This window comes from Giraffa tippelskirchi, chromosome 5 (assembly GCF_054371585.1).
Source record: "Giraffa tippelskirchi isolate mGirTip1 chromosome 5, T2T-mGirTip1v1.2.pri, whole genome shotgun sequence".
Taxonomy (NCBI): Eukaryota; Metazoa; Chordata; class Mammalia; order Artiodactyla; family Giraffidae; genus Giraffa; species Giraffa tippelskirchi.
Window position 1 is genome coordinate 36,880,360 of NC_137279.1, and position 20,059 is coordinate 36,900,418.

General features: G+C 45.9%; 1 protein-coding gene across 7 annotated transcripts in view; it reads right to left on the minus strand.

Moving 5' to 3' along the window:
- MTOR (mechanistic target of rapamycin kinase) overlaps positions 1 to 20,059 on the minus strand; it is a 132,416-nt gene that overhangs the window by 20,025 nt on the left and 92,332 nt on the right. For all 7 annotated transcript variants that reach the window (XM_081493286.1, XM_081493285.1, XM_081493288.1 and 4 more), the window contains exons 31-38: positions 16,410 to 16,510; positions 14,588 to 14,703; positions 13,341 to 13,418; positions 13,046 to 13,153; positions 8,219 to 8,344; positions 7,994 to 8,125; positions 4,156 to 4,271; positions 1,470 to 1,587 (exon numbers count right to left, since the gene is read on the minus strand). In XM_081493286.1, the coding sequence (XP_081349412.1) occupies positions 1,470 to 1,587; positions 4,156 to 4,271; positions 7,994 to 8,125; positions 8,219 to 8,344; positions 13,046 to 13,153; positions 13,341 to 13,418; positions 14,588 to 14,703; positions 16,410 to 16,510 (895 nt within the window). The remainder of the gene's footprint in view (positions 1 to 1,469; positions 1,588 to 4,155; positions 4,272 to 7,993; positions 8,126 to 8,218; positions 8,345 to 13,045; positions 13,154 to 13,340; positions 13,419 to 14,587; positions 14,704 to 16,409; positions 16,511 to 20,059) is intronic.

The following is a 20,059-nucleotide window of genomic DNA, read 5'->3' on the forward strand; positions in this document are numbered from 1 at the left end:
CCCAGAGTATTAGCAGGTTAAAAAGACACCAGAAAGGAGTGGAAGACATCTGCCTCACAGGCAGTCTAACCAGGAGGCCCCTCAGAAAAGATATAAAAAAAAAACATGAGAAAGCATGCTCTCACCAGAGATGTGTACTTCCAAGACTTACTCCTCTACCAGTCAAGTTTTTGTACATTTTCTAGTTTTATCTTCTTGAAAAATTTCCTATGATATAACAGGATGTTACTCAGAGCTTTCCAACAGAAACAGAAAGTTCAGTTCTTAGATGAGGAGCAGGCAGGGATGGAAATCATAAAGAAGCTGGGAAGGAACAGATGACCCAAGGGAAGATAAGAGTTCCCGAGACTATAAGGGAAGATAAAGTTCCAGATAAAGTTCCAGAGGGAAGGGAAGGGAAGGTTCCAGAGACTAACCGTGTGTCCAGATGCTCTAGGAAAACAAGCTGCTAAGAGTCTGTAAGACTGGAGAGAGTATGAAGAAAAGAGAACCTTCTTGTGATGCTGGTGGGAATGTAAACTGATAGAACCACTATGGAGAATAGTATGGAGGTTCCTTAAAAAACTTAAAATAGAACTACCATAATTAACTGCTACAGGACCCAGTAATCCCACGACTGGGCATATACCCTGAGAAAATCACAATTCAAAAAGAGATATGTACCCCAATGTTCACTGTAGCAATATTTACAATAGACAAGATATGGAAACAATCTAAATGTCCATTGACAGATGAATGGATAAAGGACGTGGCACATATACACAATGGAATATTACTGAGCTATAAAAAGGAACATCGGGTCATACGTAAAGATGTAAATGGACCCAGAGTCTGTCACACAGAGTGAAGTAAGTCAGAAAAACACATATTGCATGTTAACACATACATGTAGAATCTAAAAAAATGGTACAGATGAACCTATTTGCTGGGCAGAAAGAAAGATACAGCTGTAGAGAGTGGTCATGTGGGCACAGGGGATTAGGGGAGGGTGGAACGAATTGGGAGATTAGGATTGACATACATACACTACCATGTGTAAAACAGATAGCTAGTGGGCAGGGAGCTCAGCTCAGTGCTCTGTGATGACCTATAAGGGGAGGGGGTGAGAGGAGGTCCAACAGGAAGGGGATATATGTACACACACAGCTGACTCACTTCAGTGTACACAGAAACTAACACAACACTGTAAAGCAACTATATTCCCATTAAAAAAAGAATAAAAAGACGACAGCATCTCCACAGCCATGCACATACTCATAGTGTATTAAATCTTTCTCAAGTGAAAGAATCTCTCAAGCTTTCTGTATCAATTAGACCTCTGACTGACTAGCTCTTGGCACTCAAAGAATCAAACTCATGGTACCAGACCAGGCCACCGAGGCTCTGCGGTGAAGCATGAGCACACTGGGGCACAATGGAGGCGTCTGGAGGCAGCGGCAGGAAGCCTGCTCACTCCCATCTCCAGTTACCTTGTACCAGCTGCGGTCGTGCTCCGTAGCGGCGCTGTAGTACTGCAGGACTTTGGGGATCGTGCTCTCGTTAATGCCCTGTAGATTCAGCTGCCACTCTCCAAGTTTCAGGAAACACCTGAAAACAGAGAAACAAACCCTGTGTTGTTCCCTCCTCAGAAGAGCCATGCTGAAGAGGATGACGTCCCAGGAGCACAATGGCCTTCCTAAGGTTGACTCCCAGTCTAGGGAGGCAACACGACTGAACCACCTGGATTCTCAGCCACCTGGAGGGAAACAGACAGGTTTTGGGCACTGAAGTTTTAAGGGATAGTCTCTTCCTGCTCTCTTTCAATGCTAACATAAACCAGGTAACTGGCACACCGAGGTCTGAATGGACCTGGCTTCCCCAAATTCATTGCGGTGGGTGGCAGCTGCTGAGAGTAATTTTTCTTATTGATTGCTTTATGGCTTCTCCCTTATTTTCTGGCCATGCCATGCTACATGCAGGGATCTTAGTTCCTCGGCCAGGAATGGAACCCAAGGTCCCTGCAGCAGAAGCATGGAGTCTTTTTTTTTTTTTTAATTTTTTTTAAATAAATTTATTTATTTTAGTTGGGGGCTAATTACTTTACAATATTGTAGTAGTTTTTGCCATACATTGACATGAATCAGCCATGGGTTTACATGTGTTCCCCTTCCTGGACCCCCCCTCCCTCCCCATCCCATCCCTCTGGGTCATCCCATTGCCCCAGCCCTGAGCATTTGTCTCATGCATCGAACATGGAATGGTGTTCTGTTTCACATATGATAATATACATGTTTCAATGCTATTCTCCCAGATCGTCCCACCCTCACCTTCTCCCTCAGAGTCCATAAGACTGTTCTATGCATCTGTGTGTCTTATTCTGTCTCGCATATAGGGTTATCGTTACCATCTTTCAAATTCCATATATATGCATTAGTATACTGTATTGGTGTTTTTCTTTCTGGCTTACTTCACTCTGTATTACGGGCTCCAGTTTCATCCATCTCAATAGAACCAATTCAAATGTATTTTTTTTAATGGCTGAGTAATATTCCATTGTGTATATGTACCACAGCTTCCTTATCCATTCGTCTGATGATGGACATCTAGGTTGCTTCCATGTCCTGGCTATTGTAAACAGTGCTGCGATGAACATTGGGGTACACGCGTCTCTTTCAATTCTGGTTTCCTCAGTGTGTATGCCCAGCAGTGGGATTGCTGGGTCATATGGCAGTTCTATTCCCAGTTTTTTAAGGAATCTCCACACTGTTCTCCATAGTGGCTGTACTAGTTTGCATTCCCACCAACAGTGTAAGAGGGTTCCCTTTTCTCCACACCCTCTCCAGCATTTATTGCTTGTAGACTTTTGGATAGCAGCCATTCTGACTGGTGTGAAATGGTACCTCATTGTGGTTTTGATTTGCATTTCTCTAATATTGAGTGATGTTGAGCATCTTTTCATGTGTTTGTTAGCCATCTGTATGTCTTCTTTGGAGAAATGTCTGTTTAGTTCTTTGGCCCATTTTTTGATTGGGTCGTTTATTTTTCTGGAATTCAGCTGCAGGAGTTGCTTGTATATTTTTGAGATTAATTGTTTGTTGCTTCGTTTGCTATTATTTTCTCCCATTCTGAAGGCTGTCTTTTCACCTTGCTTATAGTTTCCTTTGTTGTGCAAAAGCTTTTAATTTTAATTAGGTCCCATTTGTTTATTTTTGCTTTTATTTCCAATATTCTGGGAGGTGGGTCATGGAGGATCCTGCTGTGATTTATGTCGGAGAGTATTTTGCCTATGTTTTCCTCTAGGAGTTTTATAGTTTCTGGTCTTACATTTAGATCTTTAATCCATTTTGAGTTTATTTTTGTGTATGGTGTTAGGAAGTGTTCTAGTTTCATTCTTTTACAAGTGGTTGACCAGTTTTCCCAGCACCACTTGTTAAAGAGATTGTCTTTTCTCCATTGTATATTCTTGCCTCCTTTGTCGAAGATAAGGTGTCCATAGGTGCGTGGGTTTATCTCTGGGCTTTCTATTTTGTTCCATTGATCTATATTTCTATCTTTGTGCCAGTACCATACTGTCTTGATGACTGTGGCTTTGTAGTAGAGCCTGAAGTCAGGCAGGTTGATTCCTCCAGTTCCATTCTTCTTTCTCAAGATAGAAGCATGGAGTCTTGACCACCGGATTGCCGGCAACGTCTTCCTTCGTTCTTTGTATGATGAAACTAACAGCTAATGTTCACTGATTGCTACTCTGTTCCAGGTATTGCTCCAAGTGCTTGACGTTTTCTTTCTACTAATCCTCACACCATCCTGTTCCACCCTAGGGAAAAGGAACTCTTACTATCCCCTTTTTAGATAATGAGGAAACTGAGGCACAGAGAGATTAAGTAACTTATTTAAAGTCACACATCAAACCAGCAGCATTTGAAAGCTATAAGTCTTAACTCTGAAGCTGGACACCAGGAGAATAGCACATGGGTGCTCTTGCGCTATTTGATCCTGGGAAAATAAGTGGCAGAGACTGTGGAGCAGCACGATTCAACAGCTGCCTGGGCCCCTACTGGAAAAGGTGAGAGAGATGCAAGCAACTGGCTGCTCTGGGAGCCTTGAACATGCCCAGGGGGCAGAGGCTGCTGATGGGGCAGGGGTGGGGCGTGATAGGCCTGGCCGTAGGGAGCTCACCGGGCCATGAGCTTGTGCAGCTCCTGCTTGTGCTGCTGGTCCTCGGTGGCGATGGCGTGCTGGGCTTGCTGCTGCATGGTCTGAACAAAGTGCTGCATGTGCTGGAAAGCCTCAATCTGTAGTAGGACAAAGGCACAGGGAGTCACTTGGTGTCTGGCCCAACACTAGGGGAAAGGAACTGCTGTTCACCCTCTCCCAAAGAACACCCTAGAGCATGGGGTAGGACAGGGGGCCAGGGCATGATGCTGAGAGATGGCTGGACTTGTCAAGAGGATTCGTATTTTTTCAACTCAAGGAGTAACTCTCCTTGGCCAACTGCAATTACTAGTTTAACATGCCTTAGGAAAGCTACTTCCCCAAATAACAATCCATATGAAGTAACCGGAAACCACTGCTTAATTCACTATCAATATATTGCCCTGGGGAAAATCAGACTTCTTGGGAGTTGTTTCAGGCTACTGAACCATGAATATTTGTTTAAGACACTGTGTACCTTGGACACTAGCACAGGAAAAATTACAGTGTAAAAAATCTAATAGATCCGGGGACAAACCACAATGGAAAAGAATATAAAAAATAGTGTGCCTGGTGTGTATACACACACACATCTAAAGCACTGCCATATAGCAGAAATTACACAACCTTGTAAATCAACTATATTTCAATAAAATACATTAAAAAGATTTGATAGAACTCTCAGTACCCAAATAAGAACACAGAGATGGGGTGAGGCCCCTCATACATCCAAGTGGAGTGGGGAAGACACTAGCCAAGCATTTAGTTGAACAGGTTGGCTAAGAAGCAAAGACTTCAGAGGGTCCTCAAGCAGTTCCATCTCTTTACATGATTTTATACAAAGTGAGTGGGAGGCATCTGGGTTAGTAACAGATAGTGGAACGAGGGAAGAGTAGAGCCAAAGTCAGAGGTCTGGGAGTCAGTTACAAACCACTTGTATAAACCTGCCATGTCCACACGCACCAGCATCATGATAAACGGAGTCCAAACTCTTCAAAGGGCTTCAAGGATGAAAACAGAGCACACAGACATGAGAAGTACAAATGGGAAAAACAGTGGAATCCAATCCACCGACAGAGAGGGGAAATGGCACGGGACAGAAAATGAAAGAGAATATGTGTTCTCTGCTACAGAAAAGGAGAGAAAAACCCAAAACTTCAAATAAATAAGGTCAAAATGATATCCTTATAAATTATATTAAGTTTTTCTTTCTTTTTTAAAAGTGGAAACATGTTAGTAATGATAGCTCTGAAGGAAAATGAAATTCCCTTGCTTGGGGGCCAGAACCAACCTCAGATACTTTTAATATATAAGGAATTAATTAATTAATTGGCATCAAGAGACAGAGGACTTCACCCAGAAGAATGACATGTCAACAATTTACCAGGGAACTAATCCACATATGAGGACAGCGCAGACACACACGTGTTCTAATACTTAACAAGACACCTGTCTCCCTCACATCTGCCTTTAGTTTCATTCCTCACCACTGGCTTTGAAAAATGAACTATATTAGCCTCTCACACCTGGGAAGTGGTAAGTATTCTTTTAGTTTTTCTTCTATGGGAACTACACTGACTAGACTTAAATCTGATTAGGAAGAGAAAAGAGAATTGACCTCTCATGACAAAGGTGGAGGATAACTCTGGGGCTTCCCTGGTGGCTCAGCTGGTAAAGAATCTGCCTACAATGCAAAAGATGTGGGTGTGAGCCCTGGTCTGGGAAGATCCCACATGCTGCAAGCAACTAAGCCCACACATGAGAACTACTAGGCCTATGCTCCAGAGCCTGGGAGCCACAACTACTGAGTCCACACACCATAGCTACTGAAGCCTGTGAGTCCTAGAACCTGTGCTCTGCAATATGAGAATCACTGCAAAGAGAAGCCCGCACAATGAAGAGTGGCCCCTACATGCCGGAACTAGAAAAAAGCCCGTGCAGGAACAAAGACCCAGAACAGCCATAAATAAGTAAATAATTATAAAAAAACAAGTAAAAAAACCTCCTTCTTTTCTCCATCTCCAGGAAGTGAGGAGGGGGAAGAGTGATCCTTTCTCTCTTACAGATAGGTCCCTCACTCGGAGGACAGGGCTTCTCTTAAGCTGAGTGTGAGCTGGGCAGACTCTTCTGGCTCTTGACTGCCTGGGGGCTTGTGGGCAAGAACTAGGTTCTCGGCTTAGTGAAGTTTCACAGAAGGAACCAGACTGTCTCTAGATTCTGTGAACTGTCTCTTCTAGAAGAACACTGGCCATACACCTACTGCCTGATGTTTTCTTGCAGAAGGGTACCTGCTTTTCCCCATGTCTACCTGACTGAGGCAAGGCAGAGAGTCTAGTCCTTATTTACAGCAGAAGAACATAACACTCAGAGAAGTAAAGTGACTTGTTCAACAGCACAGTTAGTATTAATAGTCAGTTTTCTTGGAGTAGCTGCTGAACTCTTATGAAGATGTGGCATCTCTAGCTCCAGGCTTGAAGTTCAAGCACCTACCTAATTTTAAATTGATTTCTAAATCTTTAATCCATGTGGTTTTGTGGTCTGCCTCCAGAATGTGGGCTCCCAAGAAAAGGCCATAATCTGTGAAGTTGGGCTGTAGTCCTATGTTGAAAGAAGCCACTCCGTGGTTGAGATATTAGCCAAGATACTCCTTATGCCTGCCTTCGGCAAGACATTCAAAGACTTGGAGGCTACACATAGGAAGGAAACCAGACTACATTCAGATCCAGCACCTTCTGTTTTTCTCATTTGCCTGGAGGAAGAGCAGGCTTTGAATCAGAAGTGCTCTGGCCTGAGAGGCACACTAAACAGAGACTAAACAAACACGTCCTCCCAAACAACAGAAGAGAAAAACCTTAAACTGCACATTTGGAGAAGGACACTTGGGCCATTACTTTTGAAATATGCCCCAATCAAAGACCCAGGACCTGGGTGCACAGCTGTGGCTCCCACCCTGGGTGGCATTCATAGTCACAGAACCTAGCACCCACAAAAGAAGTCAACTCCCAGCCACAGTCCAAGGATCTCCCAAGTGAGCCTTTAGCCCAGACTTGACTGCTCTTCTCTCATATCTCCCACAGCCATGGCTTCAGTGGCTGCTCTGTGCTCCTTCCTCACCTCAGGGACACTGTGGGCACAAGAGGGAGAAGACAGCTGGGACTCCCTCCTCTGTTTCCTTAGGAGGATGATGAGGAGCCAAAGCACCTGCTGACGGTGCCTCCAGGATCTACTTTGGGTTAATCACCACCATCAGCCAGGGAGATTGTTTTTAAAAATAAAATAGAAAAAAAATCCCACCAGAAGTCACATCTATTTCCCAAGGGCCTGTCTGTAAATAAAGTCAGAGGAATACCACACTGGCTTCAAGATGACTTTCCCCACTGTTTCTAGCATTACACCCTGGGTGTTGCTGCTTGTGAATCCAAACTGATGAGAGAAGAGACAAGACATCTGAAAAAACCAAGTTGGTCTTATGAAAGCTTCAGTCTGTGTTTTCATAAGCACACTGCTTTTTTGGATACTTCTCTTGGGGGAAAAAACAAAACAAAACACAACCCAGAAACTGTGCTTTTTCTGTTGCAGCACATTCTAGCTGCTCATAAAAAGAACTGTGATTACATGCATTGGTTTGATCCATGAGTATACGTGCATCTCCCCAAATGTGATTCACTTTTTGAAATCTGGCCCAATAGCCTCCCCACAGAAGCGAACTCCCTGACATGGTGGTTTGGACACTGTCTCCTTTCTGGCCTGGAGGAGGTAGTGAGAAGCAGACTAGGCAAGTGTTCTAGAGAAACGTGGTCTACTGCTGCAGTCGGGTACAGACCTTGCGGGCGCTCTTCCACATATTTTTCATGTAGGCGTAGGTCACCTGGGGGTGAACTGTTGGCAGAGGATGGTCAAGTTGCCGAGATGGATCAACTCCCAGGAGCAGCACTAAGGTTTTGTGAGCAAGCGCCTTCAAGACAAGAGGTCAGGTTAGACACAGGACTGGACCAGACGCAGCGTTCCCTCCTCAGCCCCCACGCCACTGAGAGGGCGGGACACTCACCAGCCTGCCACTCTTGCCACACAGGCTTGCGTACTTGAGCCAGGTCCTCATGTCCTCGTGAGGGCTGACGACGAGTGACCGCACCATGAGGATTTTCTGCCAGTCCTCCACGATACGCTGGCAGCCCTGAACGTTCAGAAGTGAGGATTAGATATGTGCTCTGCTATATCTTACCCCCTCACGGGCCACAGTGAAACCCACCCTGAAACAAAAAGAGATTCATTTTTATAATCTCATCTTTCTCAAGAGAAGGGTACTGTGAGTGAACGCCTCTTAGGCACTTTTCAAAATTCGAGAAGCTACAGAGCAAGGCCTCTGGAGCCTGAATCGTGGCCCGTCCACTTACTACCTATTGTGACTCTGGATAAGTCACTTAACCTCTCTGTGACTGATCTGTAAAATGGGATCAGAACGGTACCAACTTCATGGGGCTATGGTGAAGTTTAAATGAACTAATTTATTTAAATTTCTTTTCTGGATTGTAAATAATGTATTTTTAACTTTTTTTGCTTCAGTCTCTGGTTGAAGATGACTATCGCTGACAAAAATTAAAGATGTATCATTCAAAATTTTAAAAACTACTTAAGTGTAAAAAAACATTTAAATAATTAAAGTTTCAACTGATGTTAAGTTGGTGGCATTTATTTATATTCCTGAAGTTCAGTTCAGTTCAGTTCAGTCACTCAGTCATGTCCAACTCTTTGTGACCCCATCAACCGCAGTACGCCAGGCCTCCCTGTCCATCACCAACTCCCGGAGTTTACCCAAACCCATGTCCATAGAGTCGGTGATGCCATCCAACCATCTCATCCTCTGTCGTCCCCTTCTCCTCCTGCCCCCAATCCTTCCCAGCATTAGGGTCTTTTCCAAGGAGTCAACTCTTCGCATGACATGGCCAAAGTATTGGAGTTTCAGCTTCAACATCAGACCTTCCAATGAACACCCAGGACTGATCTTCTTTAGGATGGACTGGTTGGATCTCCTTGCAGTCCAAGGGACTCTCAAGAGTCTTCTCCAACACCACAGTTCAAAACCATCAATTCTTCGGCGTTCAGCTTTCTTCACCATCCAACTCTCACATCCATACATGACCACCGGAAAAACCATAGCCTTGACTAGACAGATCTTTGTTGGCAAAGTAATGTCTCTGCTTTTAAATATGCTATCTAGGTTGGTCATAACCTTCCTTCCAAGGAGTAAGCGTCTTTTAATTTCATGGCTGCAATCACCATCAGCAGTGATTTTGGAGCCCAAAAATATAAAGTCTGACACTGTTTCCACTGTTTCCCTATCTATTTCCCATGAAGTGATGGAACCAGATGCCATGATCTTAGTTTTCTGAACGTTGAGCTTTAAGCCAACTTTTTCACTCTCCTGTTTCACTTTCATCAAGAAAGAGGCTCTTTAGTTCTTCTTCACTTTCTGCCATAAGGGTGGTGTCATCCTCATATCTGAGGTTATTGATATTTCTCCCGGCAATCTTGATTCCCGCTTGTGTTTCTTCCAGCCCAGCGTTTCTCATGATGTACTCTGCATATAAGTTAAATAAGCAGGGTGACAATATACAGCCTTGACGTACTCCTTTTCCTATTTGGAACCAGTCTGTTGTTCTGTGTCCAGTTCTAACTGTTGCTTCCTGACCTGCATACAGGTTTCTCAAGAGACAGGTCAGGTGCTCTGGTATTCCCATGTCCTTCAGAATTTCCCACAGTTTATTGTGATCCACACAGTCAAAGGCTTTGGCATAGTCAATAAAGCAGAAATAGATGTTTTTCTGGAACTCTCTTGCTTTTTCGATGATCCAGCGGATGTTGGCAATTTGATCTCTGGTTCCTCTGCCTTTTCTAAAACCAGCTTGAACATCTGGAAGTTCACGGTTCACATATTGCTGAAGCCTGGCATGGAGAATTTTGAGCACTACTTTACTAGAGTGTGAGATGCGTGCAATTGTGCAGTAGTTTGAGCATTCTTTGGCATTGCCTTTCTTTGGGATTGGAATGAAAACTGACCTTTTCCTGAAGCTATTAGAGCCTAAACTTGCACTCAGATCTTGGCTTTGTCTTTCCTCTTCATTTTTTTAAAAAAATATCTCAGATCAAACACTGTACACAGAAGGGAAAAGACCTCATTCATTCACATGTATAAATTCTTTTAAATTAAAAACAGTGAACTAATCACTATCAAAAGGGCCAAGTTAATTTTATATCAAAAGACTGTTGAGAACACAGTGAGCCTCTCCTCCTCCATCTTCCTGATAAGAAATCAGACGCAGAGACAAACACCAGGGGGACGGGTTTCTGAGATCAATTCATTAGAGAATTCCGTGAAACCAAAGTCTAGCAACAATGGTTGAAAGTTTTAAAATAACCTTTTAAAAATAACGTTTATTTATTTCTGGCTGTGCTGGGTCTTCGTTGCTGTGCAGGCTTTTCTCTAGTTGCAGTGAGCAGGGGCTACTCTTCATTGCAGTGGCTTCTCTTGGGGAGCATGGGCTTGAGGGCGAGCAGGCCTTAGTAGCTGTGACATGGCGACTCCATAGTTGTGGTTCCCAGCTGAATAGTTGCAGCGAATGGGCTTAGTTGCTCTGCGGCGTGTGGGATCTTCCCACACCAGGGATTGAACCTGTCTCCTGCACTGGCAGGCAGATTCTTTACCGCTGAGCCACCAGGGAAGTCCAGTTACAGGCTTTTAAATATGACAGGACACAGTCTGAGTCTGAACAAAGAACCCAAGGCAAGAAAAGAACCCACTGCAAGTAAGGCTGACCTCTCATACTGTCCCATGGGAGCTACTGGCTGGGGAGTTCACCTGAATGGATCACAAAATGGCAGTCTTCCAGCCTAAGCAGTTGGTTGAGTGTTCAGACAGCAAGCCATCCACAAGAGCCAAATTCCTACCACAAAGTTAACAGTGTATTTTTAGCCTTTGGACCATCATCTTTCATCCCGTTAACGACAATGATTTGGAAAGTTAGAAAAACAGAACAAAGTACACTGAGTGACTGTTCTGGTGACTTCTCATCTGCCAGCTTCTCCCACATGCTGAAATCCCTTGGCTCTGGAAAGCAAAAAGTGTCTTGTGTCTCAAGGTAGGAAGGTCACGAAGGCCTAAGATGATGATGGTATCATGGACACAGTAAAGTTAAACATGGGTCTCCCCTCTCCGAGACTCGTCTAGTTCACCCCCTTCGAAGTCTCTGTCTGGCCAAAGTCCCACTTGTTAGAAGGGCAGAAGAGTCATCAGATCTCTGATTTGGAAACTCTTCACCCCATTACAGGCACTTAAAAAAAAACAAAAACGAGGGTGTGGACAAGTGGGAAATTCTGGCTTTGTGGAATTCTTTTCTGGGGTTCAACAGACAATTTTCCACCAAAACATTCACTGGACATTTCATAATTGCTAATAAAACATGGGAAGGAACTGCATGTGCTCATTTCAGAGCATAAACGACTGTGCTCATGGGCGAGCCTCTGCCCCACTCCTTTCCTTTCCAGAGGAATGTGCCCGGAACTCCATGGACAGGAATGCAACTTGGGAGTCAGAAGGCTCTGTCACAGCCTGCTGAAAAGCTGGAAGCACAAACCTCGGCTGGTCTGGGGACAGAATTTGGAATTAAGTGTGGATTGGATCAAGAGGAAAATGCTGACAATCAAGGGAGGTTGATTATGATGAGCAGGGGGACAAGTGCCTTCTGGAGCAGTGAAGGCTTTGCCAATGAACTTCCCCTTCTGTCTCCTCAGGGGACGGGAGAACTGTCCTTTTCAAGAACACTTGAGACTCCTGACTCCCAGGTTGGGAATTGACAGCTCCTCATGCTAAAATGATCAGAATGTACAATGTGAATACTAATGGGGAATTTGGACTAGTCTCTCGATGAGGGAAATTTAGGTGGAAAAAAGTTTGCAGAGATTACAGCATGACTAAGACCTGAGGAACTGTAAACCCCAGAAGTTAGTAAATGAAAACATCGCCGCCGCGCCACGCCCCCCCTCCCCAAAAGGGCTAGATGCAGGTAGCCAGCAAGTGGATTTAGAGCAGTGGATCTCAGCATCAGCCACATCCTGGAATTATCTGGGAAGGCTGGAAAGATACTGATCCTGAGTCTATCCCCAGGACTTTTGTTGATTTGGTCTGACGTGGCCTGGGTATTTCAATTTTTAAAAGCTTTCCAGGTCATTCTGGGCTTTCCAGGTGGTGCAAGGGGTGAAGAACCCGACTACCAATTCAGGAGACGTAAGAGACCTGGGTTCAATCCCTGGGTGGGGAAGATCCTCTGGAGGAGGGCATGGCAACCTATTCCAGTATTCTTGCCTGGAGAATCCCATGGACAGAGGAGCCTGGAGGGCTATAGTCCATAGGGTTGCAAAGAGTTGGACATGACTGAAGTGACTTAGCATGTAGTACCAGGTCATTCTATCACGTGGCTGAAGTTGGAAACCACTGATTTTGAGGTCAAGATTCTCAACTGGCTGGCCATAATGTCACTTATTTAAGATACTTTCCTTTTAAGAATTTCCTGGTGGTCCTGTAAGATTAGGACTCCATGCGTCCACTGCAGGGTGCACGGGTTTAATCTCTGGTTGGGGAACTAACAACCCACAAGGTGTGGGGCATGGACAAAAAAAAAAAGACTATTTTCTTTTATTCCCTGAGAAGGGTAAAATGAGGCTGGAAAAGTGGTCATTCTCTCACAGCTAAAGGCTCAGGTGAAAAGCCCGTGGGTGTTCTGCTCTGAATGCATACCGGGCCTCAGTGAGGAGGCAGGGAATGGATGCTAGCAGGGATGGAGGAGTGGGAGGGTGGCACAGGGCTTTCCACCAGGCTCACCTGTAGTCTTTCCCACCAGATCTGGCGGATGATCTCCCGTCGCTCAGGGACAAGTTTGTACTGGATAACCTCTTCCAGCTCAGACAGCATGTGGCAAGAAACCATGGCCTGATGGAAGCAAATCACATTCCAACTTAATACAGCATGAACAATCCAAAAGCCAGGCTTCATTTCAGTCATTCCTTCTGGTCCCACAGGCACACTCCCAGCAGCCTGTGTGTCCTCATGAGCCCACTCTGCAAAAAGAACTGAACTGAGCCGGAAACCCGGCACTGTGCAGGTGGTCCACACTCACCCCATAGGCCCGACTGTAGCTCTCTCCCGCCATTGCCGTTAACTCCGCGTCCAGTAGGTCCCGGGCTTTGTCGATGCACTGGAAGAGAACGAGAGAAGCATAGGAATGGGGCTACAGGCTTGGGAGCTGAGGGGAGCACTGTGATTTTTGGGCTTCCCTGCCAGACACACAAATTCCCTGTCTCACTGAAATCCTAGTGATGCAGAGAAAAGCTCACTGAAGAAGGGAGGAAACCTTTTACCTGATTTGAAAGCCCAGATAAAAGCATTCTCTGATTTCTCAGAAAAAACAAAAATACATTAACAGCCAAAAGCTCACCATCTTAGAGCTTGGGTGACAAGGGAAGGGAGACGTGCGCTTAGAAACAGAATCACTGTGCTCTCGCATCTCAAGAGGACAGCCTATGGACTGATCAGCTTTCAACTTCTTTTTGCTGGGCATGTTGGTAAGAACAGCCTGTGCAAGCACTCAAATGGCCCACCTGCTTTTAAGCACCTTGTCCTCCTAAGAGAGTCTCTGAAACTGGCAGAAAAATGCCCGATCCTCTCCATGTAAATGGGAGCTTTTGTGTCTGGAATATGAATGGCCCAGGGCTCAGCTTTCACATCGTGTAAACCAGAGCTCATAGGACTGCAGTCTGAGGCTTCTCTGTTTCATCAGTTAAAACCTTGGCATGGGGAACTCTTCCTTTCTTGAACGTTTCTGGTTAATGACTATGTGCCTGTCCTGGAGCGCTCAGGTCATTCACCCAAGCACCTCACCTAAGACAGTCTGGTGCCCGACAGGGTGGGTGTGATCACATCATTATTTTAGTTTGCCAGACAGCAGAGGATTTCCAGATCAAGTGCTGGCTTCCCTAGAAGGTATGCCCTCATAGCCAGAAGAGGTGGGATTTCTGCTGCAAGGGGCGCACTGCTCTCTGAATCCTCCTTTAGTGGACAGTTTCTCTCCACCATAGGGAACGCTAAAGCAATATGGTAAAAAGGAGGCCACGATGACCCAAGAAGCCAACTCCAAAAGCAACCTACACGGTAACTTCCAGAACAGGTGTCCCTCTCAGAGAAGAAAGTGGCTGACGTGCTAGGAGTTGTCTTCTCACTGAGTCTTAGGCTCCTAAGCCATTCTAGCAAGCCCACCGAGCCAAATGCCAGAGCCTGTTTACACAGGTGCCCTGTGCCTAGGAGCTGACTGGGCACCCGTGTTTACCATTTTATGCTCGAAGATTTTGGTTACATGTAGATTTTTACCTGTTGTGCCAAGGAGAAGAGGTCCTGATGTAGCGCCAGCACAGCTCTATAAAATGCCCCGTCGTGGGTGTCCCGAGGGATCATACAGGTGTACTCTTCCATGCTGTCCCACTGACCTACACGTGCATACACGCACACACATATACAAAGAGAAAGCATCAGAGTGGACAGCTTGCTGGGTTAAAGGCACTATATCAAATAGGCCTTGTCACTGTTACTTGCATTTAGCTTGGGGTTCAAATAGGACAATCTCGAGGCTGATGTATCAGAATCCTGCAGAGAGCCTCTATACTCTGTGAGGCTGAACAAGCCAATTTAACAACGCCATAGCTGTCTTCCAAACACGGGCCTCCGTGGCTGCCCCTGGGAGTTAGTTCCATGAGAGATGGAAGGAGCCACCTGAGTATGAGCCCACAGGTCAGGAGGGGGAGTGCAGCACCTCATTAACCTAGAGAACTCGCCTGGGAGAGTTCTCTGAGAACTCTCTCAGTGAGACCAAGAGCCTTTCCCCTACCAGTGGAGCATCTCACAGTTCAGTGATACCTTGGAAATTACATTTTCCCGCAAACAACTGATATGGGTCATTATCTGGACAGGGGACAGGATGAGACAGTTTACTTGTCTCATGCTGGCAGCACCTCTGCCTCAGAAGGAGGCAATAAATATTTTAAGAGACTCTGTCACAACAGAAAGATGGGCTAGGTCATAGCACAGTAGTCCTGTATCATGGCAGGCTGGGGAAATGGTGGCATCTGGGAACAGATATTCACTTCCCCTGGTGGGGTACGCATGTCTTAAATGCCAGGATTTCTAAGACCATCTGTAGAAAAGACACTGGCTTCATTAGTTGCATGCTGCAGGGCCCCTGATATTATGAGGCCTTTCCCTGCCTTTCACTCCAGACCACCGGTGCATCCATTCTCTGTGCCTCTGGGCAAAAGTGAATAACAAACAGTGACTCCTCAGGAAGCAATTCATTTCTGAAAAATGTTCTGGATCCAGCTCAGAGCTCATGAAAGGAGAGGATGTGAGCTCAGTGACTCAGAGGGTGGGGATGGAGGTGGACGTTATGTAACCTTCCTCCGGACTCCACAGGTGCAGCTTCCACCTGGGACACCCACAGACCCTCCCTCTCTTGCCAAGAGCACTTCTGGGACAGACACGGGTAATCCTCTCTGCTGGGGCCTGAGGTCAGAACATGACACTTTTCTGTGGGGATTAAAAGGAAATCACTGCTTGAAAACACTCAGGGAGTGAGGAAGGTGGGTGAGTGTTGGGCAGCAAGGAGAAGGAAAAAAACAAGACTATCAGAATGTCTGTAACTACTGGAGGAGGTGAACAGCATATAGGGACTCATTGTACTATTTACTTTTATCATCATTGGGAAAGTTCAACAATAAAATTAAGATATCAAGGAGATAGACAGCTGACTTCTTTCATTATTCCTGTGGGGTAAAAACATGCTGGTAGAACTCCAGCAATCATACTGGATCATGACACAGAGGCTCCAGGCAAAGCAGAAATGCAGAAAAAGGCTAATGACAATGGAGCCAGAATACAAACTTCACTAAGTATCTCAATGTTGATGCTCGCGCACTGTTTTCCCTGGCTTTCCTGTGAAGAGATTTTTATGCATGTCTTACAACTTAATCAAAGCCATGAGACAGAAAGGACAAACAGAAGAGGCAGAAGTGGACATGAATGGCTCCACGCTTCTGTAGACCTGACACTCTGCCTGCAGCCACAGTGCCTTGCTACTCAGAGGTGAGCCCCCAGCTTCCCTGTCCTCCCCATGACTGGGTGCCTGGGAGGGCAGCCTTACCTAAACCCCATGCAGCTGCAGCAGCCATGCGGGCCATCTTGGCTTGGGTCTCATCATTAACCAGAGTCCATTTTTCGCAGCACTGCTGGTGAAGCTGCCCCCTGAAGGAAAAGAATTATACAGTTGGGTTAACTGAAATCACCTCCATGACCTGCCCATCTTTCTCTCGAGCCCCTTGGGTTAGCTGGGGGGTTGCAGAGGAACTGGATGATAGGGGCCTGCCTTCAACTGGGAGCCTTTAAAGAAAAAGTGCTTTCATGATATAATTGAGAAGTGTCTGGTGATTTCTCGTTTCTATGGCCTGGTGGTTCAGAATTTTCCTGAGAATGAGTTTATCTAAGAGAGGGACTGTGTCTAACTCGATGTAACATGAAATGTCCTCAACATCTGGCCCTCTTCATAAATATTAAATAACTTCTTTCCTATGCCAATGAACTTTGGGTTCTTTCCCTTTGGCAGGCCTACAGAGAACGCAATCAGAAGAGACACATCTGGACATTCACTTTGGGTTCAAAGCTATAGGGACAATTGGCTCTTATAAGTATTATACAAATGGCTGCAGTCTGAAATGAAATTCAAATGAAATCAATCTGTGCAGAGGAAGAAGGCTCTACAATGGTCACATCCACCAGAAATCCAGATGCTGCTCACTCTTGGAATTTTGTACAATGACCGTGAGTGCAGGTGTCACTAGGAGACACCGAGATGCATTCGATACACAGAGAAGAATCCCTTAAGAAGAGACGTCCTGTTGGCAGTTAAAACTGCTGCCCTCCTATGTGGCAGATCTGACTGAAAGGAAACAAAACTCTGCTTCTGTGGAAATACGAGCTCCTGCATTCATGTGAGCTTCAAGACTCAGCTAGGAGACTCCTCAATCTCTCCTGCTTTCTGAAAGAAATATTGCAGGATATTTTAGCTTGGCATTAGGATTGGAGTCAAGAGAAAAGGTACAAGCTCCAAGTGGCCCAGCTCAGAAGCCTGTGGGACATAAGTGCACTGTAAGGTGACCTGGGGGACCGTGATCGGGGAGGAGATAAAGATGCTGAAGGGACCTAGGCTGAGCTCCCAGAGAAGGTGACTGGTGACCACATCCAGGAGAACTGCTCGGGGCCTCTATCCAGCATCGTGGCCCGGCAGTCATCACCTTCCACTGTCTCTCTGGCACACAATGAAGACAGTCAGGGACATGAGCATTCCAGCTTAATACATGGCCAAGATAAAAAAGAGGAGGAGGCAGGCAGCCATCCTGCCCCGTGGACTTACTGAAGCTCAGCGACAGCAGCTGGATGACCTCAGTGCTGGTTCCCTGCCACCTAAACCTAGAAACCTTCACTGTGGGTCCTGCTGGAGGTTCTCCTAGAGTAGCAGCTCTTCCTGCAGGAGACTTAGGTTTGATCCCTGGATTGGGAAGATCTCCTAGAGAAGGAAATGCCAACCCACTCCAGTATTCTTCCCTGGGAAACCCCATGGACAGAGGAGACTGGGAGGCTACAGTCCACGGGGTCACAAGACTCAGACACGACTGAGTGACTAAACAACAAGTTTCTAGATGATACAGATGTTGTGACCCAAGGGCCACCGTTTGAGAACCACTGGCTCAGGGCACAGCACAGCTCCTCTGGGCAGCGTATTCTGGTGGGAATCCTGCCTGGAGCTAAAGAAAAGCGACATTCTCTCTCTGAATGGTCCTTCCAACCCTAGAATTCAAATCTGTACAGCTCACAGCCATAGGCACTTCAGCCTCCCTCTGCTGTTTTGTCAGGACACCCCATTTCTGTGTCCCAAGTCTGAGAATTTGCTCTGCTCTTCACCTTGAGCCTGGGAGTGAGTTCAGTGTGAAACACCACATACTGTTACCTCCAGAGACAAAGCAAGGAGCACTGCAGAGTGGCATCTTACAGAGGAGGCCCGCCAGAGGATACAGGCACCGCCTTCGAGCTGCGACTGTGTCAACAGCTGTCAGACCCTGGTCAGTGTGAACAGAGGTCGGGTTCCTCTCCTACAAAGACTTCTTACAAATAAGAATGCAGAATATACTGATTCCTAACTCTCAAAGGTCGGGAGGGGAAGAGAACCAAATAGAGACAAAGTATGAGACTGTCTATGGGGCAAACACGAGGAGGTTCTCTGACACTTCTTTGTGACTCCAAGGAGGTCTGGGTAAAAGGTCCTCCAAGACTTTGACTTTCTTGCCTAGAGCATCAGCCAAAAGCCTAGGGGAGCATTCTTTAATCTGGAACACCTAAGTACTTGGCTGTCTGGGATCTCATTCCCAAGGAATCTGTTCTCAGGATGCAGAGGCCACGCAAGGGAACAGTGTGGGGAGGAGGCTTACTTAGCTTCACGTGGCTGCAGGTGTGGCTGGGGCTGGAGCTGGGGGAGGGGGAGCTATTTCTTGTAAGCATGGGGAAAGGGGGTCTTCCACTTGCTGGTAACCCCAGATTGTGCCTGACAGCCATTTCCGGTGAACAGCTGCCTCAGGCACGTTCAGGATATATACTCAAAGCAAAAGCAATTTAAAAACTGTACTATAAATAGAATCGACTGAATAAACCATATAAAAAAACCCTGCATATGATCAGGAAAAGAATTCTGCTTCTTTCATCTCTTTTAAAAATCTCTTCTAGTCTGCTGCATTTTTAAACCCCTTGGTCAGCATCACTGGCCACTTATACTTTATAGGTAATTATAAAGCTGGAAGGAATCCAAGACCTCAGGGGTGGATGGCACTGCGAAGTGCAGCATCAGGAAGCCCAGAAGACTCTGCTCTAGAGAGGCCTCAGGGCAGAGACATCAACTCCTACAAGCCTCAGTTTCTCAACTGTCACATGAGGATATTAAACAAAATCACACCTAAAGTCACTTCTCACAACCAAGCTAGCCCAGTGTTGGACAGTGGTTGTTTCTAACTATGAAAGGGGGAAGGCAGGACAGGTTTCCAAGAGGAAGAAACAGTTCAGGTGGTGCTTGAAAGATGCAGAGAATTTCAAAGGAGAAAAAGGAGAAGAGGTGAACAATACAGGGCACTGAATGAAAGAATGCAAAGAAAAAAATTCTGTGGGGTTTGGAGAATGGCCTAGCAACAGCCCTTTGGTTAAATAAAGTTCAAGTTCTAACTTGGTCTATAGGCCCAACTTGCCCTGGGGCTTGCTGAGCTCTCCTGCCCCACCTCTTATCTCTTTTCTGCATCACACCTGACCCCACAGCCACACTGAACTTTCAGAACCCGTAACATAATACTGTGCTCAATCCTCCTCACTGTCTAGGCCCGAGTTAGAGCAATTCTTCCTGGAAGCCTTCCAGAACTTTCCAAGTCAGGATTAGGGTCCCTTCTTATCACCCCTGGGCTTCTCCTTTATAACTGTATTCACTCAGTGCTACAGCAGCCTGGTCATCTGCCCTGTCAGCTCTGGGAAGGCAGGGGCTGTGCCCTTCTTGTTCACGCTGTGTTCTCGGGGCCCCAGCACAGATGCTGGCAGTGGGCAAGTGCTCAGTAATGACTGGTTGAATGAATGAATGGGGGGCCCTCAGTCTTACAAGCAAGAGAAAGCGGAGATATTTGCTCCTGGGGAGGTAGTAAGGCATTTGTTATTAAAAACTGTAGTTAAACTAGTTCATGACTGTAGTATGGCATTTTATTTTAGCTA